General features: G+C 38.5%; 1 protein-coding gene across 1 annotated transcript; it reads left to right on the plus strand.

Annotated features, from left to right (window-relative positions):
* On the plus strand, nt 1–26,421 carry MAP3K7CL (MAP3K7 C-terminal like; the record flags this gene model as incomplete). Its single annotated transcript, XM_015819387.1, is given in 3 exon segments — nt 1–62; nt 22,323–22,438; nt 24,430–26,421. Coding segments are annotated over 3 exon segments (359 nt in total), but the record flags the coding sequence as incomplete, so codon positions are not given.
* Between the last annotated feature and the right edge of the window lie 224 nt (nt 26,422–26,645).

Here is a 26,645-nt window from a genome sequence, read left to right on the forward strand (position 1 = left end):
ATGATTCACCTCCAGAGAATGCCTTTCCTTTGGCTTTTCCAAATCTAGAACAGCAGCTCCAGGTGCCTTTGTTTTCCTTTTTTTTAATATTCAAAGCTACAATATGGAACATATTTTTTAAAATTATCAATAATGTACTATTGTTAGTGGGAATCCACATATACTGTATATGCAATTAAGATGTTCTCACATACTAAAAATGATTTGATCTGCAAGATAACTTAATAGAATTTATAATAGGTAAAATATAAGGAATAGAATTTAAGTGTATTCTTCTAGGGCAAAGAGTAAAGGAACTTTACTTAAAACAATTATGAGGTGATACAGTTCTTCCTGAGGCAAATAAATAAATTCTAAAAGCTTCTGATGCCACAGTGATAAAAAAATACATTGCAATATACGATTCAATCCAAGGAGAAAGGGAGGAGATATAGGAAGGGATATTAGAATCTCTTAGTTTCAATTGTGTAGCACCGTTAGATCATTATATGACATCATTGGGAGATTAAAAAAGAAGTCAGTTTAGATTGTGCATGTCATTTAAATATATGTTGGTAAGTAAGAAAAGGAAAGACAAAGATTTTAAAGAAAGGAACAGTAAAGAAACAGGATTTTAACTACAGTTCCATACAATTCAAAATGTTCAAAACATTCTGACCAACAATACAAGCATAATATGTGGCACACGGGTTTGTACTTAGGCAAATGATATCCTGCAATGCACAAGAATTTCTTAATGGGAGAGTCCTGAAAAAACATTGGAATCACTTTTTCTTGGCCTAAAGAACTAATAAAAATAAACAGTGCTTTTTTGTGTAAAAAAAAAAAAAGGTGCCAGAACTCACACACATCATACAACCTGCCTTGCCTACTCTACAAGGTTCCATCCAGAAAAGGTGCCGGAACTCTGTTCTGGGCCTTCTATGACAAAAAAGCCCTGAAAATAAATATTTAAAATCTTCTAAAGCCATTAATTGCATAAGGTGCTTTATTTGATATTACACCATTTGTTGTAAAACACTAATCCTAACTGTGATATTAATATTGCACAATTTGTTCAGTTAGTGCTCTAAATATTGTAAGCAAAACAGTCCTTTTCCTCATTGGTCTTGATCTTCTTATCAAAAGTCCACCGGAAGATATTATTTTACAATGTTGCCAAGGTGTGCCAATACTTAGTGTTATGTTTTCAGTTCGGTGAGGCCCTGAAGAGGCAAATGGTGCAAACAGCAACTCTTTATTCAGTTAACAACAGAAGCAGCCCTGCTGCTTAACCACTATATATACAGCTCACCACTAGGCAACAGCCAATAGAATTAAAGCAGCATTTCCCTCTTAAAGACAAGCTAATTAACATGTAGACAGTCAGTCTGGAGCTTAAACAGGTGCAGCGTTTTGGCCGTTTCCAACAGTTTCCAAGTAAATTAACCTCAATACATAACACCCCTTCCCCCTAGATAGTTCATAATGACAAATATTGAACATAGTCCTGTAAATATTTTGGTGGCCTTCTTGACTGTTCTGAGCACCTCGGCACTACTGTAGGCCTCTGATCCAATAGCTCACCAACCAGGCTGGGTAGGCCAGGGCTTTGGGACCCGTTTACTACAGGTAGCCCTGAGTCTCTGTGGCTGGTCTGTCTGGGTAGATCCAAGCCAGTGTCTATAGGTGGAATGGTTTCCACCGGGCTGGGAATCGGAGCTGACTGCCGGAATTGCTCAGTGGGTGCAGTCTCTATGTTCAGGGCCAACTCGCTGTCCGCTAGTGCCCCTCTCCTGGGAGTCTTGCCCACGCTCGAAGACTCTGATGCACGGGTGTTGTCAGTCTCCCCCTGGATTTGGCCTTCGTGAGAGTCATGAGCCAGCGGCTGGTTCTCTAGCCTCCTGCGCAGTTGGTTGATGTGCCTGCATATCACACAACTGTCTTCCAAGACCACTTCATAAGAGAGTGGTCCTGACACTTTACCAACCACAGCTACCACCCACAGTGCCCCTTGCCCATAGTTTCAAGCCCAAACCAGGTCGTCAACTTGCAATCTCCTCAGTGGCGTTGGCTGTGCTGATTCCAATGCAACTTGGTCTGGATGCAGACAATCCAGCTTAGTGATTAAGCGACGGCCTCATCTTAATTCTGCTGGGCTTCTGCCCGTGGAAGTGCAGGGAGTCGTGCGTTGGCAGAGTAAGAAGTCTGCCAGTCTATGCTGCCAGTTGCTGGTTACGATCCTTTTTAAGGATTCTTTAGTCGTTCGGGCCATGCATTCCACTTGGCCGTTAGAGGCTGGGTGAAAAGGTGCCGAAGTGGCGTGCCTGATCATGTCAGCCCTTAAAAAGGACTGGAATTCTGCAGCGGTAAATTGAGCCCCATTGTCTGAGACTCTCACGTCGGGTAATCCGTGTGTTGCAAAGATCCTGCGCAGTTCCTGAATGGTCCTGGTAGTAGTCATAGTTGGGACAGGTGCGACCTCTAACCACTTAGAGTGACTGTCCACCACAATAAGGAACAGCTGTCCCTGAAAGGGGCCTGCAAAATCGATGTGGATTCTTGACCACGGGGCTTGTGTGGTTTCCCATCAATGGACGGGGGCTTGCGGCATTTCTGGTCGGGATTGCTGGCAAATGTAGCAGCTGTGTACTTGGGCCTCAATATCTTTATTTAACCCTGGCCACCACAGGTAGATTCTCGCAAGTGCCTTCATCCGGACTATTCCCGGATGTCCCTCATGCAGAGACTCAAGTACCCTGGGCCTCAAGGAGTGTGGAACTATGACCCGACTCCCCCACAAAATGCAGCCTTTGTGAGCTGAAACCTCATCCTTCCTCCTACTGAAACTCTGAAAGCTAGGTCCCGGACTTATGTCCGGCCATCCTGTGAGCATCCAATTCAACACATGGCTCAGTGTCTTGTCCGAAGCTGTTTTGGCAGCCACGTCCCTTGCATTAAGGGGAGACTCTGGCAAATCCTGGATAGCCAGAATGAGAGCCGCTGGAGCAGGGTCTGGCTCTAAGTGTGGCAGGAGCAGTCTGCGAAGGCCGTCTGCATGGCCCATTTCCCTGCCCGGTTTGTGAATCAGACTGTAATTATAAGCTGAGAGAAAAATGGACCACCTCAGCATCCTTGGAGAGAGAATCTGAGGTGTTTGTTTGTCTGTAATGAATAGACCCAGGAGTGGCTTGTGGTCCATAAAGACCATGAATGGCCGACCATATAAGTAGTCATGAAATTTCTTAATACTGGCCACAATGGCCAATGCCTCTTTATCTATTTGGGCGTAGTTACATTCCGCCGAGGACAGAGTCCTTGAATAATAGACTATTGGAATTTGTCTTCCGTCAGCCGTTAAATGACTCAGCACAGCCCCCACCCCATACGGGGACACATCACAAGCAATGCAGACAGGCAGCTTTTTGTTAAAATGTGTCAATACTGAGTTTGAAGGCAACAATGATTTGACTGCTAAAAAACTCCTCTCCTGAATGTTCGTCCATTGCCATTGTGCATTCTTGTCCAAGAGCCGGTGTAACGGCTCTGCCATTGCGGCCTTGTGTGGTAGAAAGGCATGATAAAAATTGAGCAGTCCCAAAAATGCTTGAAGCTCCCCCTTTGATTTTGGACTTGGGGCCTGCTGAATTGCTTTGAGCTTGATTTCAGCAGGGTGAATGCCTTTGGCATTTATGCAGAAACCGAGGAATTCAGTCGAAGCTACCCCAATTTTACATTTCTCCTTTTTCAGTTTCAGGCCCGCTTCGCGGAAATGCTGAAGGACGGCCCTGAGCCGTTCTGCCAATTTCTCTGCTGACTCCCTAGCTATGAGGACATCATCATGCTCTGGAAAAGTCCTGGGGCGACACTGACTCCGAATTGTAGGCGCTTCACCCAGAAAGCTCCCCTGTGGGTAACTATAGTTTGAGCTTCTGCCGTGGCATCGTCCACGGGCAGTTGCTGGTAGGCTTGAGCCAAATCCAATTTGGCGAATATGCGTCCTCCCTGTAGTGACGCCAAAATGTGGCTGACTATAGGGACCAGATATGAATGTTGTTGAAGCGCTCTATTAATAGTGCACTTATAATCTGCACATATGCGCACTTCCCCATTGACCTTAAGTGGTGTAACTATGGGAGTTTCCCACCTACTGCTGTCTACTGGCTGCAACACACCTTGTTGCACTAGCTTGTCCAGCTCTGCGTCAGTTTTGGGTTTGAAGGCAAAAGGCACTCTATGAGGCTTGATCCTTACTGGGGTTATGGTAGGATCAAGGTGGAGGGTAATTGGAGGACCCTTGTACTTCCCTAAGTCTTGGCTGAATACATCAGCAAACTCTTGGCAAACTAATGACAGGTCCGCTGCTTGCGTTCTATGTATGCCAGTCACGTGGATGCCCAATGCATCAAACCAGTCTAGCCCGATGAGGCTTGTGCAGTTGTCTTCAACAACTATGACGTCCAGGAGACCCTCAAACTCTTTGAACTGCACTTTGAGCGTGGCTTCTCCTTTAACCACTACGTGGGAGTTTTGTAAATCAGTTAACAGAAGATTCAATGGCTTGAGTTTGACTCGTTTGCTGCTGCGATTGCAAATGTGGTTAAAAGTTCCTTGGGAAATTATAGACAGGGCTGACCCCGTGTCTAGTTCCATGTTGCATGGGACTCCATGAAGTTTGACTTTGAGTCTCAGCTTCTCCTTCATGGAGTGATGGGCACCTGTTCTAAACACATGCCTTCTGCTGGCACAAAAATCCACTCTGTGTTGCCCCGGGGCCCCGGTACCTTTCCTGAGAAATTCTTGTGGAATGTCCCTCTGGCGACCTTTACAGACGGCGATGTGGCCTTGCTTGCTGCACTCCTGGCATGTTGCTGTGCAGAACCTGCACTCCGAGAGTCTATGTCGGCCTCAACAGCCCATACATTGAGTGAAGGGAACTTCCTTGTCAAGTGGCCATTGAACTCTTGCTGGTGGCTTCTGCAGCAAATTGATTTTGTGGTCCATGCCGGGGACTTCACCTCTTTCCGTGTCCTTGTGGTGGACGGTTTCTGGGCTGGGAGTGTTCTTGGAGGACCGTAAGGCTTTTACAGCTCCCCCGGTAGCTTCTTCGGCCATGATTTCCTTTAGAGCATCTTGGAACGACAAAGTCTCTTTCGCGAACAACTTCTGCTGAAGATCCCTGTTCTTCAACCCGCAAACTAAACGGTCTCTCAGTCTCTCTTCGAGGTGTTGGAAATTGCAGAGCCAGGATGCCAGTCGTAGGGCAGCTATGAACTCGGTGGCAGACTTGCCTGATTGTTGCTCCCTTTGTTCGAAGGTGTGTCTCCAGGCAATGACTGAGAGCTTCGGTTCGAAATGATCCTTGAGCATTTTCTTGAGCTCAGCATAGGTGACCGATTCAAGTGTGACTGGTGCAACCAGATTTTCGGCGATATCGAACATCACCTGGCCGCATACGCACAGCAGCGTTGCGGCCTTTAAGCCATCTTCGCTAACTTGGTTAGCTCTCAGGTAGTTCTCAACGTGCGAAATATAAGAGCTCCACCTCTCGGGATGCGACACGTTGAGCTCCGACAATTTTCCGAGCTTGGGCATGGTAAGTTGTCTCCGACCTCGCAATGCCTTGTGCTGCTAAGGCTTCTGTTGTTATCCTGGGATGGGTCCCTCAGGGCGTTGGCCTCCAGCTTTGCTTGCTGGCAGGCAGAGGGGGGAACATAGTTCCTACCAGGGCCCTGAGGCCTGGTCTACCCCTAGTGACTTCTGGCTCATTCCCTCTTCGCAGCACATCCCACCTTCATCGCCACTGTTATGTTTTCAGTTCGGTGAGGCATTGAAGATACGACTGGTGCATACAGCAACTGTTTATTCAGTTAACAACAGAAGCAGCCCTAACTGCTGCTTTACCACTATTTATACAGCTCACCACTAGGCGGCAGCCAATAGAATTAAAGCAGTATTTCCCTCTTAAAGACAAGCTAATTAACATGTAGACAGTCAGTCTGGAGCTTAAACAGATGTAGCCTTTTGGCCGTTTCCAACAGTTTTCAAGTAGATTAACCTCAATTCATAATACTTAGAAAGTATATACAGGCATATTTGTAGGACTATCAATTTTTTTGTAAATTAAAATTTCCAAAAAAATTAAAGAACTGCATATTTCATCGATTATGATTTTGTAGTAATAGAGTACAGTATTTTATCTTTAAATATATGAGGTCTCTATCATTTTTTTTCATTTTAGTTTGAGATTTGACATATTAATACACATTTTATAAGCTCCAGGAGGACCATGAACTTTGTTTAGTATAGGTGAACTGACGTATACTCAAGTGCTTCATTAAAATATTAAAATAAAATCCAGATCCAAACTGAGACCAAGAAGTTTAAAAAAAAAAAAAAAGAAATTTGTCACCCAACCTTCTCTGTCGTCCACATAAAGAAAACAGACACTTTCTAACAAAGTGCTCTTTATATATTTAGAAGAATTACATAGCCAATAATTCTGGTAGTTCACAACAATAATAAAACCAACAACTATAAAACAATAATAAAAATAAGATAGTCCTCAACTTACAACACAATTGAGCCCAATATTTCTGTTGCTAAGTGAGACATTTGTTAAGTGAGTTTTGCCCCATTTAATGAACTTTCTTGCCCCAGTTGTTAAGTGAATCACTGCAGTTAACTTAGTAACACGGTTATTAAGTGAATCTGGCTTCCCCATTGACTTTGCTTATCAGAAGGTCACAAAAAGGGATCACATGATCTCAGGACACTGCAAAAGTGATAAATATGATTCAGTTGCCAAGCATCTGGATTTTGATCACGTGACTATGGGGATGCTGCAATGGTTATAAGTGTGAAAAACGTTCATGTCACTTTTTTCAGGGCCATTGTAACTTCAAATGGTCACTAAATGAACCATTGTAATTTGAGGATTACCTGTAGTAAAAATAACGAAACAAAAACCTTGTGCCTTAATCTTAGGATGCCCCACAGCAAGCTCCAGTTGCCCTCATTCCATACTTTTAATCTACGCAATCTGTCCCAGCATCTCAGTTAAGAGCCAGATCTCAATGGCTTTCTGAAAGGCTAAAGGGGAAGGGCCCTGATGAATTGCCAGAGGAAACTGTTCCATAAGGTGGGGGCAACCATGCAACGTCATGCTTCTGAGGACCCACTAGTTGGCAGGATTTCAGGGAAGGGATTTGTGTGTGTGCCTATCCTATCTGATCTAGTGGGATGGGCAGATATTCTCAGGGAGAGGCGCTCCTACAAATAACAGAGTCTTGTGCCATTTAGGGCTTTAAAGTGATAACCAGCTCTTTAAATTGTATCTAAAAGGAAATTGGGAGCCAGTGCAACTCATTCAATAAAGGTGTCATGCGTCCTTCTTAGTCCGTGGGAAAAAACCAGGAACACAGGAATGTGTTGACAAGCAGTTTAATCTGTACAGGAACAAAGTCAGTGCTGGGAGTGATCTGCTCCCAGCGCTTTACATAGCCTCCCCCGTCCAGCAGTTCTGTCCCCAGTCAACAGGCTAGCATCCGGTGTTCGGCTGTGAAAAGCAGCATTCCAGCGCCTGGCCGTCCTCCTGTCTAGTTCAGGCGTGTTTCCCAGTGTCTCTCACTCTGGGCTGCTCCGGCCTGCAATGGCTTTGCCAGGGCCTCTTTCGCCATTGGAGGCAACCTGCCCCAACCGGCACCGAGCCCCATGCCGCCAATTGGGACCCGCGGGGCTGTTCTGGCTCTCACCAACATTGGTAAGCCGCCCCTGGGCAGAAGCCATGGGGCTTCCATGGAGCAACCCGCCCTTTGGCAACATTGCCACGCTGCCTCCTGCGCCGCCAGCGTCCTCGAGCTGGAATCTGCTGCAACAGACTGCTGACTGGTCGGTCCTGCCAGCCACTGACTGGTAGGCCTGTTGTGAGCTACTGACATCCTCGGCCTGGACCCGGTCAGCCCTGCCAGCTGATGACGCCGGAGCCTCCTGCGCCACCTGGTACGTCCGCTGTGCTGGCTTGGATGGGACCGCACTGCACTGCGCAGCGTTTCTGGCGGCTGGCTGCTTGCTTCCCCCCCTCTCGTGAATGTCGAGCCCACGGGCGCCATGAGTACAGGTATACCCAAATTGCACACCAACTCAGTGTAGGAGAGTGCATCCCCTTCCAATGGTAAAGATAAATCACCAGACCCAGGAGAGCCAAAAACCCAAAGCCACTCTGTGTTGTTAGGCTTGAGCTGCTGTTGATTTATCCCCAACCAACCTCCAGATACTTGTATAGCACTGCAACAGCATCACCTGCATGGCCAGGGGTAGAGATGCATACCTGGGTATCATTAATATACTCCAGTTGCTCTGCTGGCCCAGCTAACTGGTACATTGTTGGCCATCCACCAAACCAGCCAAGACCATCATACACATACACTTATCATCCACTATATCAGAGGTGTCAAACTGCCGGCCCGCAGGCCGGACGTGTCATCCGGAAGCCGCACCCACCCCATTGCCGGCAATGGAAAAACTGTCCTGATACGTTGCATGACGTCACGTGATGTCGCAAGTTTGACATGTCTGCACTATATCATCAAAGTCCTCAACAAAATGAGCCTACCAAGCAGGCATCCATATCAGTACCATGATGAGGAAAAAAGGCAATTCCTTCCTATCCTTTTGGGCATATCAGGCAACCCTTAGCAATATAAGTCTTAGCAGACAAGCTTCTCATTAGGTTGTCATTTTAGTAAGGCCCTGATACTTTTTGTTTCTTTGCTTTCTTTACTTTTTTTTTTAAGTTCATGATGTACTTTTATCTCCAACTCTTGTATGCAATTACCTTGGGTCATCTTTTTTCTTGCTCTAAACTAGGATTTGCTTTAAGAATAGCTAACTGAATAAGCCATAGTTGCTTAATTAAACATAACAGTAAGCAGTAAGCAAAAATGGCTATGTCACAATGCCTAAGTACATCTGTCTTGCCAAGCCAAAGTTAAATAAAGACTGCTAGAATTAACCTAAAACCAAAACAAAAATAGTTGTTTTGGTAATCATGACATGTCACTACTGATTTAGACATTTCTTTCTAACTATTCATATAATGAGAAGTGTCAAGAGAGAAAAGGCAAAAGGAGGGTTTGATGTAAAGTTCTGTAAATGCAGTGCTTTTTTTGTAAAAAAAAAAAAAAAAAAAAAAAAAGGTGCCGGAACTCACACATGTCATACAACCCGTCTTGCCTACCCTACAAGGTTCCATCCAAAAAAGGTGCCGGAACTCCGTTCTGGGCGTTCTATGATAAAAAAAAAGCCCTGTGTAAATGTTTACATAATAATTAATTATCATATCGGTATCCTTCATTCACAATATTTTGGAAGAATAATAATTAAGGAATATATGAGATTGCTTCTAAACTGTTATAACCATCTTTGCTTGTTCTGTCTTTTTGGCATGGATTAAGTGGTGCTTAAGAAGCATTTACTATATGGTTTTCACTAATATGAGTTTTGTCTAGTTCTAATATGAGTTTTGTCTAGTTCTCATTTTCCAACAACTTTCTCCTTAAGTAATATCATCTCCTTTCCAGTCTAGTTCTGCATTAATTTGTGTTTTTTCTTTCTTAATGCTGGTTCTTAATACACTTTGTTTATTATTGCTTTTCTTTATGTGCTAAGTAGATAGAATAATTAATAAGAGACTCATTCTCTTGTTGTTCTCCTCTTAGTTCACTATTTTGGTTGTAATTGTCTTCCCATTCCTAACCTATCTTCCGAATGCAATGGATTTCAACTCTTAATTCCCAACCAGCATTATTTGAAAAAGGCTGTTCTGAGGACTGCAGTGCTTGATCTGATCTTCTCTAGGTGTGCATGATATGCAGGACCATTAATATATACAAAGCAGTCTGATATATAGTTTATTTTAGGAACTAATATTACATACTCATTATACAGGTCAACATTTCCTAATGTGTTTATTTTGGATTAGAATAAAAGGATGTTCAAAATTACTCTACATGTCTGGGTTTTTTTCCCAATTTAACTGTCTATTTCTTATATAGTCAAATGTGGTCTAAACCTCTAGAAATAGATTTTGTACTAAATATTAAGCATTTCTTGGCCTACTTCATGTGTGGCATTTATTTGTCCTACACTGAGACAGTTCCTCCAAAAAAAAGTGTACATCATCATATGTGAAATCTAGAATATAATTATTTTGTGGTTAATTCAGAGATAAACAAGAACACATTATTGTATAATTTTTTCATGTTTTCCTATGTGACAGTTTTTCAATGAAGAAAAAGTAGGGACAAAGGTGCTGCTAAAGTGCCTGTACTCCACTTTTGAAAAAGGACACTGAATTATTCACTGGTTTACACCAGGATAACTTCAGAATCATCTGCTACCTATTATCCTGGAAATAGATCAGTCCCGTCGGGAGAAGGGCGGCATATAAATTAAATTAAATAAATAAATAAAAATTAAAATTAAATAAATAAATATGAAAAACAAATTAATTTAGAAGGCTAAAGCTAAAATGTTATATGCTTAGGAGTAATTTTTATTTAGTGCTTTAAGAATTACTTTTATGTATACTCTTATTTTTTTGAAGATGGTTTTGTCACAGGTGGGAATCTGATCCGAGTGGGATGACTATACGTGTTCTACCTCAAGTATAGTTCTGACAGGGAAAACTATACCAAATGGATAACTGTAAAGATATGAGATGTAACATTGGTGAAGACAACTTGAGCTATTAAAATTCTAAAAACTGAATCCATACAACTGGTTGACTAAAAATGACATTACGGGAATGAGAAGCATGGAAAGAGGGAAATGACAGATTTGTTAGACAGATGGGCTGCCTTTCTCTTTATAGAAAGGGAAGAAAAGATAAGAGCTGCTTAAGTCAGGAATAAAAAAGTTTTCTAGTTTTGGAAACAGGATTTACAGAATGGATAACAATAGAAACATTCATGAAAGCCTAAACATGTAAGGAAAGCTGAACATAGTGTGCAAATCAGAAATATACATCTGGTCCTTTTGTAAATAGTAGGGAAAAGATCATTAGTCTGAACTTAAAATTAATCAAATTAATGAAATACTATATGAAGCAGCTGCCCCTAACATTGGGAATCAGGCCTATTTTAGACTGTTGCTCAGGAATTTGGTTGCTTGTGATTCTTCTGGAAGTCATCATTTCTCTACTATTGTGCATCATAGCTACTTCTTTGAATCGTTGGAAGCTCTTTCTGGTATCATCTTGTCTTCTGTGCTCTTTTTAAATTACTTCATCTTTTTCAAAATAATTTTTTAAATATCCAGATCTATTCCACAAAATGTTGATTCCAACTCCACAGTCATGTGTTACAACAGGTCTAACTCTGGGCTTGACAATATGGCATCTTTGTTCTCAAATAGTTACAATAAATTTAATATTACTTGCTATAGTCTTCTGTTATAATAGAAATTCTAGTGTGCAAATAGTGAGTGATATATGTGCCTGGAGAAAAATATTGAGCTGCTAATATAACAGATAAGTCATGTCCAGGAAATATATATTCATGTATTCCTTCCCTTGAATATTGTATCTACCTGACTGCACATACTATTATTTTCTACTGTTACGTTCTGGGCTATTTTGCTAGAGTATGGACAGATGAGATAAAAACCTGCCTAATATTTTGTCTGCCACATTAGATTCAGTAAGTGATACAAATCTGATCTGGTTATTTGTTTGGCCTCTGGGTTGACGTCTTGGCATAACAGACACAGGAAGACGGGGCTCCATCTTCTGTGTTCAATTTTGCCCCACTGGGGACCCTAAAAAGGGCTGAAAGTCACCCCGGAGAGGCAACGAAGAAGGAGGGGACCCTCATGGATCGCGGAGGAGTGGTGGCCCTTCTGTTTGATCTGAGGAAGCCCTCCAAACCGGCCGGGGAAAGACTGGCTACATTCGTGTGGTCAGTCAGAAGCTGCTGATAACCAAAGAAAATAAGCATTAACCAGCAACTTTTGAGCAACGTGGATAAAACTGGGTGAGATTCTATCCTCTCTTTTTAACTTTAAGAATTTTTCCTAGAAAAAACTGCCCAAAGCAAAGAATCCTCCCTGATGAGAGGGAAAGGGAATATCTGCCCCATTCCCTCAGGAAAAAAAGTGGCGAACTAACTGCTTGGGTGAAAACGGAGAAAATTATAAGATTAATTTGGAATCAATATAGATATATAGCCTTGAAATTTGGGGACTAAAAGTGCTTTTGAGATTTTTTTAGAAAAGAGACTTGAAAAGCTTGCAATATACGTTTGAAGCTGGAAGAAGGCGTTAACGACATCTAGTGGCAAACCACGGCATTACAATTTATTATGCTTAAAGGAAATATGGCCTGAAGCCCAGACTCAGATAAGGCTTGGGTATCCTTGGAAACTTTCACTTTTGAAGACTGCAGCTGGAGAAGAAAAAAAACCTCATGGGCTGCTTATCTGCGGAGCAGAGACGATAAACTATTTTGAAATTGGCCTGCTTGGATTATGAATATAAATACTAACTGACTTTTAGAGCTGTGTTGTAGAAGAAACAGGCATGACTGATCGAGATGATGGAACACTTTGGATTATAAACTTTCGATTGATGAATAACTTTTAATTGTTTCTTTTCTCACTGGACAGAAAGGATATGTTTTTCATTGGACAGAAAAAGCTGGACTTTGCTTATATTTGTTTAGGGGAGGCCTAAGGATGGATTGAGAGGCTGACTGGATAATTTGGAGTTCAAATGACAATTGACTGAAACTTTTTAAATCTCAAAATAGATTGGACTATAAAGACCACATATAAAAACAAAATGGATGTTCCGCACTTAGTCTTAAATGGTAAAAAAACATCTCTAACATTTGTCTCCAAAACCTCCCAGCTTCACAAGATCTCAGAACACATTTCAGGATAAGGAAGAAGAGCTGACTGAATGGAAGATCAAGTTGTCAGGAGAATTGTGGAAAATTGGAGAAGGAGGGAGGCTGTTTAATTAATATAAAATTCATTACAAAATATTATGCAGCCCAATATACAGTCCAAGACTAAGCCCACAAACATTAAAATTTACACACACAAAATTGTTGAAATAATTTACACAGAAGCCCAACTTTTGATCTGTAGTTTTAGCCTATTTGAAGTGGCTAGTAAGTGTTTTTTATTGAACAGAGCCATCACAGGTGTGGCCTTTTTCTATGTTACAGACAAGTGGTAATTAGTAATCCATAGTATGCAAAACATGCACCCCTCCAGAGCTTGTAGGTATCTTGGTAGGTGATGTATTTAAATTACCATTCATTCGAGTCTGGTTCAGCAGTGAACTGGCAGCCAGTGAAGATATTTTAATACATGTAAGGTACTAGCTATAGCTTCTGGAGCAATCTCAAGGGTGACATCACATGGACTGCATTACAGCAGTTATTTTAGAGGTTATCCCATGAATCAGCAGAGCCAAGCTATCCCTATCCAGGGCTTGAGAATCCCTCATCAGTAGTGCTTTTTTAAAAAAAAGAAATAAAGAGCCAGGAATTGATCTTCAGCACCTGGTTCATAGGTGAATTCATTGCTGGTCATGCACAAGCTCTCTTTATGTATATGCTTTAACTGCATATCATTAAGCTGTGGTAATATTTTAGCCTAAACTTTCTAAGAAGCTAGAGCTTCATATAAATATGAAACATAAAAAATAGTTCCTTCAGGCATCCTAAAATAGAAATCCATTGTTACTTTCTAGAAATTGGTTCACATGAGTGAATGTTCCATAATTGTGTCCAAACAATACTATCAAAAGCAAGATCAGGGGTGATGGTGGTGGGAATCTTTTTCTCTATCTCTCTTCTCGAGTTATTTAGAAAATTTATATAACTGCCCAACTTAAGCAAATAACTAGATGTGAACAATACAAAACCAATATAAAGGTATACAAAAGTATAATTAAAAACAAATATAATAAATATAAAAGCTGAAGGAACTTACAAATAAACCACAGCCCAAAATTCATATACAGTATATTGGGCTGTGCTAATGACTCATCCCTAAAGCCCTCACATTCTTAATCAGCTGAAGTTTCCAAATGCTTTCCAAGGGCCGACCCATGTAGAGAACATTACAGTAATCTAAATGGGAAGTGACTGAAGTATTGTATGAGTGACTCTGAACAAAGTTTCTGAATATAGGAATGGGCACAACTGGTGCACAAGATGGATTTGCACAAAGACCCTCCTAACCGTTACATCACCTGCTCCTCAGGCAGGACTTGAAAATCTACAAGGACTCCCAGATTGTGCACCAACTCTGGGGAGTGCTACTCTATCTGGAGTTATTGATAGAACAGCTCCAGAACCATGGGGCTCTGAAACCTGGAGACATTCGGTCTTGCTTGGGTTGAAATGTTCATCCCTATCCATGCCCTCATCACTTCTAGCACTGGTAACCGCTTTCACTGACTCATTTGAACAATCGAGTACAGAGATGTATACCTGAGTACCAACAGCATGCTTGTGATATCCCCCCTACTCCACCCTGCTGATGGATGATCTCACCCAGCAGCTTTATTCTCTGGGCTGCTCAGCCAAAATCTATCTCTGAGCAGATCCAAGTGACTTTACCCAATAGATATTTAGAATAGTCCTTGGGATGATCCAAGTCAATTCTGTCCCTAAATAATTTAAAAAGTTTAGATGAGATACAGTAGATCTGTAGATAAACAATATGCTAACAGAATTTCTACAGTTAGGTTACAGCTATGTTTGCAATCATTTCCCCCAAAAGATGGCATTTACCCATGGACATCTATTATAATCTTTTGGGTCCAGAGATATTTTTCTCAGAATAATTAAGATCTTCTTAAGGACCATAGAAACCAACTCTTCAGTAATGAATTCACTATTTATAAAACCCATCCAGGCAATCCTGAATTTTACAAAAATCCCTCTTTGAATTTTTCTGTTAGTTTCACTTTCTTTTTCTTGGACTCTAGCACTAGAATAATCTAAATTACTGGTTTCCAAACTCCATTTTGATGGCCTTTTCTGGAACAGTATTTAACAATGTAGATATTACAGATGTGAATGGATGTTAATGGTGGACATAGTACAGTACAACACATTTGTTTACCCTGCACATGTAGAAATATTGGCTTGAGTTCACCATTTAAGCAACTGAGGCTTAAATTATATTTTGAGCCAAAATAATGAGCATGACTGAAAAAGGTGCTAGTTCAAAATTTAAAATAGAATATTAATTTATAGGATTTGTAATTAATTTATAATTTAAATCAGTATGTTGAAATGAAAATTGATTATTTGTTTTGATGATTGATAATTTGCTTGTAATTTCCTTGTAAATAACTGCAATAACTATTTGAAGGATCCACTTCCAAAAATCAGACTTACATTTCTTAATATTTTTTAGGGTTATAGAAGTTGCTTTGGTTCAACCCTATATTCTGAGAACTGAACACTTTTGTTTTATATTTTCTCGTGTTAATTCTGTTTTAAATATACTGTGAATATAGTCTTGGTGATAACTTCCACATCCTTTCATGGTAAGCAGTGTTACACAAAGTAGGGAAGAAGAGAAAGTAAACAAAAGAAATTAAAGTCATGATATGACAGAAAAGGCAATACAGTAGAATCTTGATGTCATGTACTATGCCCCAATTTGGTAAGCTTAAAATTCAGTAGAATGAATTTGAGTTCACACTTTCCCTCCCAAATAATGAACAAAGTCCATTATTTCCAAAGGAGGATGAACAGCGTTCATATATTTTATAGAAATGTATGTACCTTGTATCAATCGAATTTAATCAACTTGATTTCAATAGACATCTGTACCTTTCAAATGGTCCATAAAGTTAATTTTTTATGTCTAACAAAATTTAATTGCATGCAAATCATCCTTTTTTTCTATCAAATCCACCCACCACTTTACAGACTGCTGTGTATGTCTCTCGGTGTGTCTTTTTTTAAAAAGAATATTGTCAGTCTATCATAACTTTCCTGATCTCTATTCTTTCATACAGTTTTGTAATTTGATCCTTGTTCATTCTCTCTATACAACCAAAGTGAGGGTAGAGGTTCGTTCTCCGAGTTTGTCGGTTGGTTTCTGAACATTTTATTACAGGCTACTAACATCTTCAATGGAATTTAGGGAATGTCAGTGTTGGTGTTTTTCTGCTTATAAAGGCTTTGTGTGGTCAGTAGGTCTTGTGATGGGAGGGTCACTTCAAGTGGAGTGATGAGTCAGGTGTGGGTGACGTCAGGTAAGGGTCTTGTGATGGGTCCTCCAAAGTGCCTCAACATATATCAACAGTGGGAAAGAAATACTTCAAGATGGTTTGATTAAAATCAAAATCACTAAGTAGAATGTGTTGTAAAAAATAAAAATAGGAAGAAGACCAATTTCTTCTTCTTTTCATTCTCTGGGATTGCAAAATCTGTAGACTGAAGAAACAGTTTATAACCAGTCTATAGCAGTCTATAATCATTAAAATTTCACAAAAGCAGTGCTTTTGCCACATGTATCTCTTTAGGGAGTATTCATTTCATGGCTGATGAAAAGTTGTTTCCTGTGTATCTGAGTTGGAAGTTGGGCCATCTTTCCTGCTGATGTAAACTAACCAGGAAGATTCACAGTGTGAAAGAGAGTCCCAAAGATTATTTAGCCTTATGCCATTTACTAATTTATTTTGCCATCAAATCTAGCTGACACATAACAGATTATTTTTCAAAAGTCAATCCCACCCATTTAGATTGTGTCCAGTGCGCAATTGGAACTAAGGTTAAACAATATAGAAGACAAGATAAAACTTTTCGGCATCATAGTTTATTCACTAGAGTCTATGCATGTGCCAATAGGAACAACCAGTTCTACTGTAAAACAGTGCCTCTGGCACCAAAGCATCTTAGAAAGCCAAAAAGGATACCATGTTTGATGTACTTAAAGTTACTTAGAAGTTTAAAAGAATTATCAGGATCCTACTTTTTGGATCTGATAATTTTTAATTATAGGCCATTATTCATCAAGACAAAGTAGTTTCTGAGACATTTTGTATAACCATAAAACCCATTAAATTATTACAAAAACATTGATCAGCTCCCTAGAGTTATTGTAAAAAGCAGAGACTTTGGTAAGATACTTTCATATTCTGATAAATGTTCTGGAAACAATAACAATTAATGTTTGAATTCAAAAACTGAACTTAGATCCAAAGGTATTATAAGCAGACATCCGATTTTATCATATTTGTTGTCACAGGCCAATTATTAGTCAAAATTGTTAGCTGTTCTTTTATTGAAAGTTACTAAAATAACATGCTAAAGGTTAGAGAATAATATTGTACCATTTTAAAAGGGTCAATCCAAGTATAAATATTCTGTGCCACTCCCCACATAGAGACTCTAAGCATTTTCCTCCACAAATAGAGGGATCTAAAACAAGACTACAGGGATAGAAATAGTTTCTCTTTTATAACAGAGGAATGCTGGTGCTGATTAACAGGGCCATGAAATTAAACAAGTCCTTATTTTTGATTCAAAATAGTATGGTAAGTTAATTTAATCATTATAGAAATGTGTTTTACATAGTTATAGGTAAAAATAACCTACCCATCAATTTGGGTCAAATATAGATGGTGAGCCAAATGAAACAAAAATACATCATCTGAATGAATTTATGAAATGATACCTGTTATGGGTGTGAACACATCTTTGAGCCTTCTGATTAAAAACTTCAGGTTCACAGAACAGTTTCCCCCCTTTTTTATTCACAGAAAAGACCGCAAGAAGCAACTTCAGCTATACTTTATTAGAACAGTCAAGTCATTTAACTTTTCTGGCTTGATTAAATGTTTTGTGTTCTTTTGCAAGCAAATCCCTCTCCTGTCTGATACTCTTTTGTGGTATTAAATAGTAAAACTATTCATATCTAGATTAAAGAATAATATCTAGATTTAAGAATATAACTTATAGAATTTATAGGCAAACTTTCATTTGTCTCTCAGCATCTGACCTGATCTAGTGATGACTCTCCCATAAATAAATCTTGCCTACAATCATGTCCATAAGAAAGCTTGTTTTTTTCAGAATGCTCTTTCTTTAATCTTAAAGTATCATTCTCTGTATTTTAAAATTTCCTTTAGACAACTGTGTATCTGCACTTCTCCTTTCTCCCATAACCACCATGCCATAAGAGAATCTAAACCACCATCTATTTCTAACTCCTTAGCAGCAAAGCATAGCCTTGAGAATTATGACAGAGCTATTTGGATATCTGCAAATACCAGCAAGACATTATGGAGGAAATCAGTCTCATCATAATGTCTGAATTCATATAATGTATTTTATAAATTAGAAATACATAATTGATTTTGCTTTATAAAACATAGAGCACTTCTTTGTCAAGTAGAATAACTTTATCTCAGGCCCCATGATGGTGGCCTTCTCTTGCCCCAAGTCATGATTTAAGCCTATCACAAAACATAACACAGAACAGATAATAGAAAAAAACTAAGACAATGCATTCCTATGTTAACAGCATCTTCCATTACACACCAATTACATTACATTAAGGTTCAGTACAGCTAAAACACTCTTGGATTGTGCATGCTTGTACCTGCTTGTGTGGCATGAATTTTAGTGCTTACTATGGAACTTCCTACTAAAACTGCCCTCTTCCAACAGAATATTATTGTGGATCTTATCCAGTAGGTATGAAAACTAGAATTGATTTCAGCAATATAAAAACATCTCTTCCATACCTTTATCTACAGTATGACTGAATAATAGAAAAACCCACAATAGCCAGCAATTGTCTGCATATAGGTATTTATTGTACAAAAGATTTAAAAACTTAAGGCGCTGTTTTTATTATTAATAATAAGCCTACAATGGATCCTCAGAAGGATGGCTTCAAGATACTGCAATAAATGGTATCATTCTATCACATCCCAAAATATTCTGTTATTGGAATGTAAAATATGTTGCACATCTAACTCAATGGACCCTTCCAAGACACTGTTGACATACATGGGACACATTTGTGATGAGAAGAGCTGCTGCCTTCCTGACACTCTAGTAATATGTATAGCATTTCTGTTTGGCATATTCAGAAGACCAAAGGTTCGTTTTTAGTAGCAATAAATACACTATGTGCTTCTAGCTGATATTTATTTATTATTTATTACATGTAATTTAAATTAGCACAAGACTAAAAGTTCTATTTGAAGACTGTCTAGTTTAATGAAGAGAAGAATTAGGAGTGACATGATAGCATTATCCAATATCTCAGGGGTTGCCACAAAGAAGAGGGAGTCAAGCTATTCTCCAAAGCACCTGAAGGCAGGACAAGAAATAATAGATGGAAACTAATCAAGGAGAGAAGCAATCTAGAACTAAGGAGAAATTTTCTCACAGTTAGAACAATTAATCAGTAGAACAGTTTGCCTTCAGAAGTCGTGAATGCTTCAACACTGGAAATTTTTAACAAGAGATTGGACAACCATTTGTCTGAAATGGTATAGGGCAGAGGTAGTCAACCTTGGCTCTTTTATGACTTGTGGACTTCAACTCCCAGAATTCCTGAGCAAGCTATGCTGGCTCAGGAATTCTGGGAGTTGAAGTCCATGAGTCATAAAAGAGCCAAGGTTGCCTACCCCTGGTATAGGGTTTCCTGCTTGAGCAACAGGTTGGACTAGAAGACTGCATAGGTCCCTTCCAACTCTGTTTTTCTATTCTGTTCTGTTCTGTTCTATTCAATACATTGAACACTCAGATTTGTCTAGTATAGGGATAAGAGTGTTAGATTAGGAATGCAGTTTCAAGCTCCCACTCAAAAAGAGTGTTCTAGGTAATTTGGAGCCAATCCTGTGTCTTAATGCCACCCGTCTCATAGGACTGTTGTGTAGATAAAATTAGAGGCAGCAATAATTTGTATATTGGCTTGAGCTTTTTCAGAACAAAAGGCAACAGAAAAGAAATGGGACAATAAATAAATGAAAGATAATGGGCATTACGGTATCACACTTTAGACTGTAGATGTGGCTTATGACTTCCCAATAATATTACATCATTGCTGTACACAACAATATTGCTGTATTAGATAATTAGATTAGATACCCCTCATTACTGTTTTCCAATTACACCTGAAGTCTTTCAGAATCTTGCAAGTCTGAACATGCTTGGAATTGTTCATCAAGGTTTTTCAGAATGCATTTAATGCACCTCTTAATGCACTTCCCCCTCCCTCCCTTTACCTTTATGAGATCTAGAGAGAGTCTTGTATGAGATTTTTTTTCTCAGGTTTCAATTCTGCCCTGGGCTCAGGTTGCTTTCATCTGACAGTTGTTTGTAGCAGCAATACCATCTATGCCTCAAGGCCATTCCCTTAGTGCCTTAGTCAGATACTGCCTCCTTTATCCTTTGGGATGTTGCTCCCTTCTTTCGGTACTTTTTGTCTTTGCACTCACTGCCTCTTCCTGCATTCCCTTGCTTGAGCCTAATACAGTCCTCTCATTGTTATTTTGTTTTATTACCCTTGTTGAATCATCCTACAGGTAGTCTTCAATTGAGGCCAAAATTTCTGTTGCTAAGCAAGACAATTGTTAAGTCAGTTTTGCCCCATTTTATGACCTTTCTTGCCACAGTTGTTAAGTGAATTACTGCAGTTGTTAAGTTGGTAACATGTTGTTAAGTGAATCTGGCTTCCCTATTGACTTTGCTAGGATGCAGACAGTGATCGCATGACACTGGGACACTGCAACTGCCATAAATACAGAGCAATTGCCAAGCATCCTAATTTTGATCACATGAGCATGGGAATGTACAATGGTCATGAGTGTGGAAAACAATAGGTCATTTGTTCAGTGTCATTGTAACTTCAAACAGTCACTACACAAATGGTTGTAAATTGTGGACTACTTGTAACTACAGTGCCACAAATTGGAGGTAAATCCCATAATGAGACCTGACAATGGCCAAGAGCAGGAAAATTGAAGAAAGAGACAGAGGAGCTAATTCCAGCTGCACAAGACCAATTCTTAAGAACAAATGCACACAAAGCCAGAATTGAGAAGACAGCAGTAGACAGCAAGTGCTGCCTCTGCAAAGAAGCTGAAGAAACAATGGACCACAAAGTTAGCTCTTGCAAGAAGATTGTACAGACTGACTACAAATAACGGCATGATAAAAGAAGCGACAAAGGTGCATTGGAATATCATGAGGAAGCTAGATTTTTCTGGGACTTTAGAATTCAAATGGACAAGCACCTGCCACATAACTCCCAGACTTAACAATTGTCAGTCAGAAAGCAAAAAGGTCTGGATAGTGGACGTACAATAGCAGTATCTGGAATAGCAGAATAGAAGACAAAGACTGGAGGAAATACAAAGATCTGCAAATAGAAGTAGATAAACTGTGGCAAAAGAAAGCAAAGATAGTATGAAAAGTAATAGGCATCTTTGATGCAATCCCAAAACATCTGGAGCACACCATCAGCATGGACAAAATCTTCTTTTTGCACAATTGAACAACATCTGTATATCCCAGGTCCTTGTGAAGGACTTGACAGGTGGATAAAAATGCCAAATCCAGTCTGAACATCTGGCTATGCAACAAATTATAATGTATTATTGTTATGTATTAAATTTGTAGTCCATCTGAATCTTAGTGACTCTGGATGGATGCCATCCATTCCTGCCCTCCAGAAACAGTAAGAGGCCCGTACTGGCAATAGGGCAAACAGAAATTATGGATTTGTCCTTACTCTTTGAAGGAGATGGGCAGTTCAAAATGTGAAAAATAAATAAAATAAAAAATGGGATGTCACCAGAGAATATTTTGGTATCTATATACTTAATATGACCATTTCTAAATAACAACATATAGTGCTTACTTTTTAAATTAAATACATATTTAAAAAACCCACATGGTGAATTTTTACTCACAATTCTTCACCGAACTTGACATACTAAATTATTGAGTACTACTTTTGAAAACAAAATTCTGACCAATAGTGTCAAGTGTGATTCTAGTAATGGATTATTCTATTCGGTTTTTCAGCATTGCTTTTTATTTAATATTTGTTGTTTTATTAAATGAGGTACAAAATGTTATTCTGAATGAAGATTAATTACTTTTTTCTGGAAAAAAGGGAGATTTTTTTCCCCCTGGGAGAAGGTGAAATATAAGCCTTTTCACAAGAGAAGTATCAAATAAAGCATCTCCTCTTTATGTTCAAATAACATCTCCATTTAAATTATATTTCTGGAGGATCCATTTAAATACAAAGTCTCAGACCTTTTTTTTTTCTTTGTTCATAAAGCCCCTGCCTCCTTGCCATGACTCAAAGGAATCTATGCAGGTGTTCAAACAGCATTGCCAAATAGCAGAAGAATACTATGAAGTCAAAAAAGAAATTGCACTGCTTGAAGAAAGAAAGTAAGTTTTTTCCCCCCATATCTCACAAATAATAATTTATCACCGAGTCATTAACTGGTTTAGTAATTTAATTAAAGTGAAATAAAAATTCAGTGCATTTAACTCTATGAATATGTGGAACATGTGACTTGCATTGAAAGTAGCAAGAGTCATTTGTTGAGGTGGACAGCCATAGAAATGAAATAAATGAATAAACAATAAACACAAGTGTGTATTTTCCCAATGTTTCATGTTTCTCTGCCAAGACAGCACCTGGTCTGATTTTACTTACAGTGCAATAATTTTCAAAGAGCTTTAGAAACCTGGAGAAATGCTGGGATTCAAAGCATGAAGAATAAATTGAAAAGTTACATCCAATAACTTGGATTTGCTTTTGCAAAGGAGTGTGTTTATTAATTAACTAATAGAGAAACCAGCTTTCTTCAACCTGGTGCTATGATGTGTAGGGCTGTTAGATGGTTTTTAGTTATACAAATCTAGAAGAAACCATTTAAAACAAAATATGATATTCAATGTGATAGTCTCCCAATTTTCACCCATGGGGAGGAGATAGCTGGGATAAAGTCTTAATGAAAATTTGTTTCTTTTTGATAACCAGATATGAATTTGTGTGCTATAGGAACTGATTCACAGTGCAGCGAATTTGAAAACAGTAAGACCTATGTGATAAAATGTAACCTATTAATATTAGGAGGAGTTCTCATGGTTGTTAGATGGAACCAGTAGTACTATGGAGGTAGTTTACACAGGTTGACTTCAAATATTTGTTTTAGGTTCAGTTGACTGGAAATATCCTTTTAGCTGTAATTTTTTTTCCTATCTTTCTAGCTTGCTCCTTGATCAGTAGGAATAAGCATTCTTGTGCAGTGAAGGCCCCGTTGAACAGATAATCCTAGTCAGAGGCTGGTGGGAAGTAGTTCAGCATGCTTCCTTCCCTCCTCTCTCCTGTACAGTACCACAAATCCGAACACACACAGCATCCTCCATTTATTCACACACATACATGCAAACATGCGAAACAGGTGAAATCATTTGCCGGACAGCACAAAAAAAAAGTCATAGCACTTAAATTTTCTCAGTGGTTTCCTGTGTCAAGTAAGGGAGAGACATGGCACAGAATTGCCTGCCTTCCAGCCTCTGCCTCTGCCTCTTTTTTTCATGGTTGGCACTGGTAATAAAAATTCAGCTCCTGTGTTATTTGTTTCTGCTAAAGAGCCTCACTGAAGGTGTACAGTTAAAGGGGAGGAAAAAAGTTATTGTAAGTATTTAACTGAAAAGATTTATTGTTTGTGGGACAGTATGGTCTATAGACATAAACTGAAAAATAACTACCTGGACGATGGATACAACCCAATTTCTCAAAGAGCAAACCAAATGCTCAGGAACGCTGAAAAAGAATTTTTTAAAAATGGTATTGTGTCTCTTAATCAGAGTATGGGTAAACTCAGCATTAGATGTTTAGTTTTGTCCTTTGGTATATATTATATATAGTATGTGTTAAGTTACGGGTAATTTGTTACCTAGAACTAATGATTATAAGATCCTTCAGATCTTTCCATAGTTACTTTCCATTAATAACAATTGCAGCAGGGATATCTGAAAGGGAAAAAATTAAGAGATTATACAAAGAATGAATATACATACATACATACATACATACATACATACATACAGACATACATACATACAGACATACATTATGAGACAATTATTTTTTTCCATTTAATTCAGATTTACCTACAGCTGTTAGTGAAATTATACATAATGGATTTGTTACCATCATGAGCATGTTGACTGCTATACTGAACACACTAATTTGAGTCTTCCCAGGAAAAAAAATTCATACATTTTCCACTAACTGATGTTTTCAGAAAGCATTCTCCTTTTTCTTCTTTTATTCATGGATCTTTGGATCCAAGCCAAGGTATCTGTGTTCACCTTTAATATAATCTTGGAAAATAAAGACACTTAATTTTTGTTTTCCTTTTCAGAAAAGAGTTGATCACTAGGCTAGATGAAGCTGAGAAAGAGAACAGGGATGCTGCACAGTTAACGAAGGAGTACGCAGATCTGACAGAAGAGAACCGGACACTGAAGTTGACCCAGACACAATGTGTCGAACAGCTGGAGAAGCTTAGAATACAGTATCAAAAGAGACAGGGATCATCATAACCTGAATGAACATATCTGGGCCAATAAAAAAAATGCAAATCTTGAGTCTGCTGGGTAAAGGGATTTTTTTTTCTTTCCATGTCTCAGAGATTCCTTCTAAAGAGTTGGAACACTTAAACTTGCAGACTATACAAGCATCTATATTTAATGTAATGCTTTCCAGCCACTAGCTAAATATGGATATTGGATATTTTATTTCAAGTAGCATAGTTAGAGGCTTATCAGTCCCTATTATATATGCAAATGGATCAAGTTTCTGTTCTAAAGATATTTCTTTCAATTTTAAGAAGGTTTAAGTGCATTAGAAACTGGTATGAGTCATCTCTGTTGGAGGGTGGATTACACTAAGATATATGGCAGGAAGAATGTTAAAATGGGGCAGGCTGCAGCAATGCTGTCTTTTAAATTTGAACTAAGAAAACGGAGAAAAATCAGTCTGTTATTTAGCAAGATAGGTGAAAAGGTACTCAAACATGGAAGAATATTTAAAAGTTAGCAACATGCTATCTAAATCACTTTCTTTGTCAAGCTACAGCAAAAACAAATATAGAGAGACAAATTCCTTGGCTATAACCTCCAATATATTTAATAGGATTTCAATTCTAAATAGATTGTCTTAGAATTTCAGTATAAATTGACATGGTAATATGTACATTGTTAAAACAATAAAGGGACAGGTCTATGTTGTACAACAGTATTAAACTTCTTAAAAGTAAATCCTGTTGATTTTAATGGCATTTTTGGTTTGAAATTTAGTTAGGATGCTACCCAGGCATCATTCCCAAATGAAGCCTTGAGGATTTACTTAATATTTGACATCAAATTCAAAATGTAACAAAATTAACTACTATATATATTTTTAGAAACTCTATTCAAATTATTACCCTTTCTATACATAGAAAGGGTAGTCTTTTAGTTGTAATTTTATACAAAAAGTCATCTCTATTAACACGTGCTACATGCAAAAGTCACTATTCATTTGAAACAACACAACACTACACCCTAATTAAAAGCAGTGCTCAATGTGTTGTGAGAATCAGCCTCTTTCCAAGCAAATGCATGTTCAAACCACATTGCATCAGCTTGTTTCCATTTCTCTTTTTTGTAAAAGTATCTTCAATACCACAAGGTAATCAGAATTATGATGCTAGAAAGAATAGGGATCATTCATCCAATTTGTGCTCTGAAACTATTTTTCAGATCAGGAAAAGCACACAATTATTTCAACAGTATATAAAATGAATAATTATATATTTCTAGGGGGGTAAATAAGATTTGCAAAAGCCAATTTTATCAGTGGTTTTATTCCATCTTCCTTCCCATGCAGTCAAATAGGGCTAAGGATTAGCTACTTACAGAAAGAATTCTCAAAATCCTCCCTCACCTTTCCCTGCCAGAACTCTATTCCACCAATGACAACACAATCTATGAACTGTTTTCTTTCTGATTTGGTGCTAAAACTGAATTATCAATGTGGTTTATCAAAGTAGCATTGCAGTCATCATTGGAATAGGCAAAAAATGCCCACTGAACAAAATATTTTTGGCAGTTTTGTTCATGTTGATGTTAAAACTTATGTTGACTTGAAAGTAAATTCAGGTTGGGATTTGCTTTTTGGTAATTTGTTTAGGTTTGTGATGAAAAAATGATTTAGTCTTACATCCAAATTTTGATGAACTTTCTAGAAGAAAGGGCTGATCTTAGATAAATATTTTAAACGTTTCATTTCCTTCTTTTTCTCCACATACTTGTTTTCCTTGAATCAGCTAAAATGTCTTTGTTATATTGCCGTTCTATTCGCACAGTATTTTTTTCATTAAAAAACAATTTAAAAAACAATCTTATTCCTGAATTTCATTACTCTGGCTAAAACGTTGAACTATTAATAGCAGATTCTAGATAGATATAGAATCTGATAGCATCTTCAAAACTAGCCCTCTTTATTGGACTATAAGCATCTACTTCATAATAAGAGTATTCATCAAAGTGTTATCAGATTCTGCATCTTTTTTGTTATCACAGATTTATACAATTC

This window comes from Protobothrops mucrosquamatus, unplaced genomic scaffold (genome assembly GCF_001527695.2).
Source record: "Protobothrops mucrosquamatus isolate PMUCROS unplaced genomic scaffold, P.Mucros_1.0 scaffold_149, whole genome shotgun sequence".
NCBI classification, from domain to species: Eukaryota; Metazoa; Chordata; class Lepidosauria; order Squamata; family Viperidae; genus Protobothrops; species Protobothrops mucrosquamatus.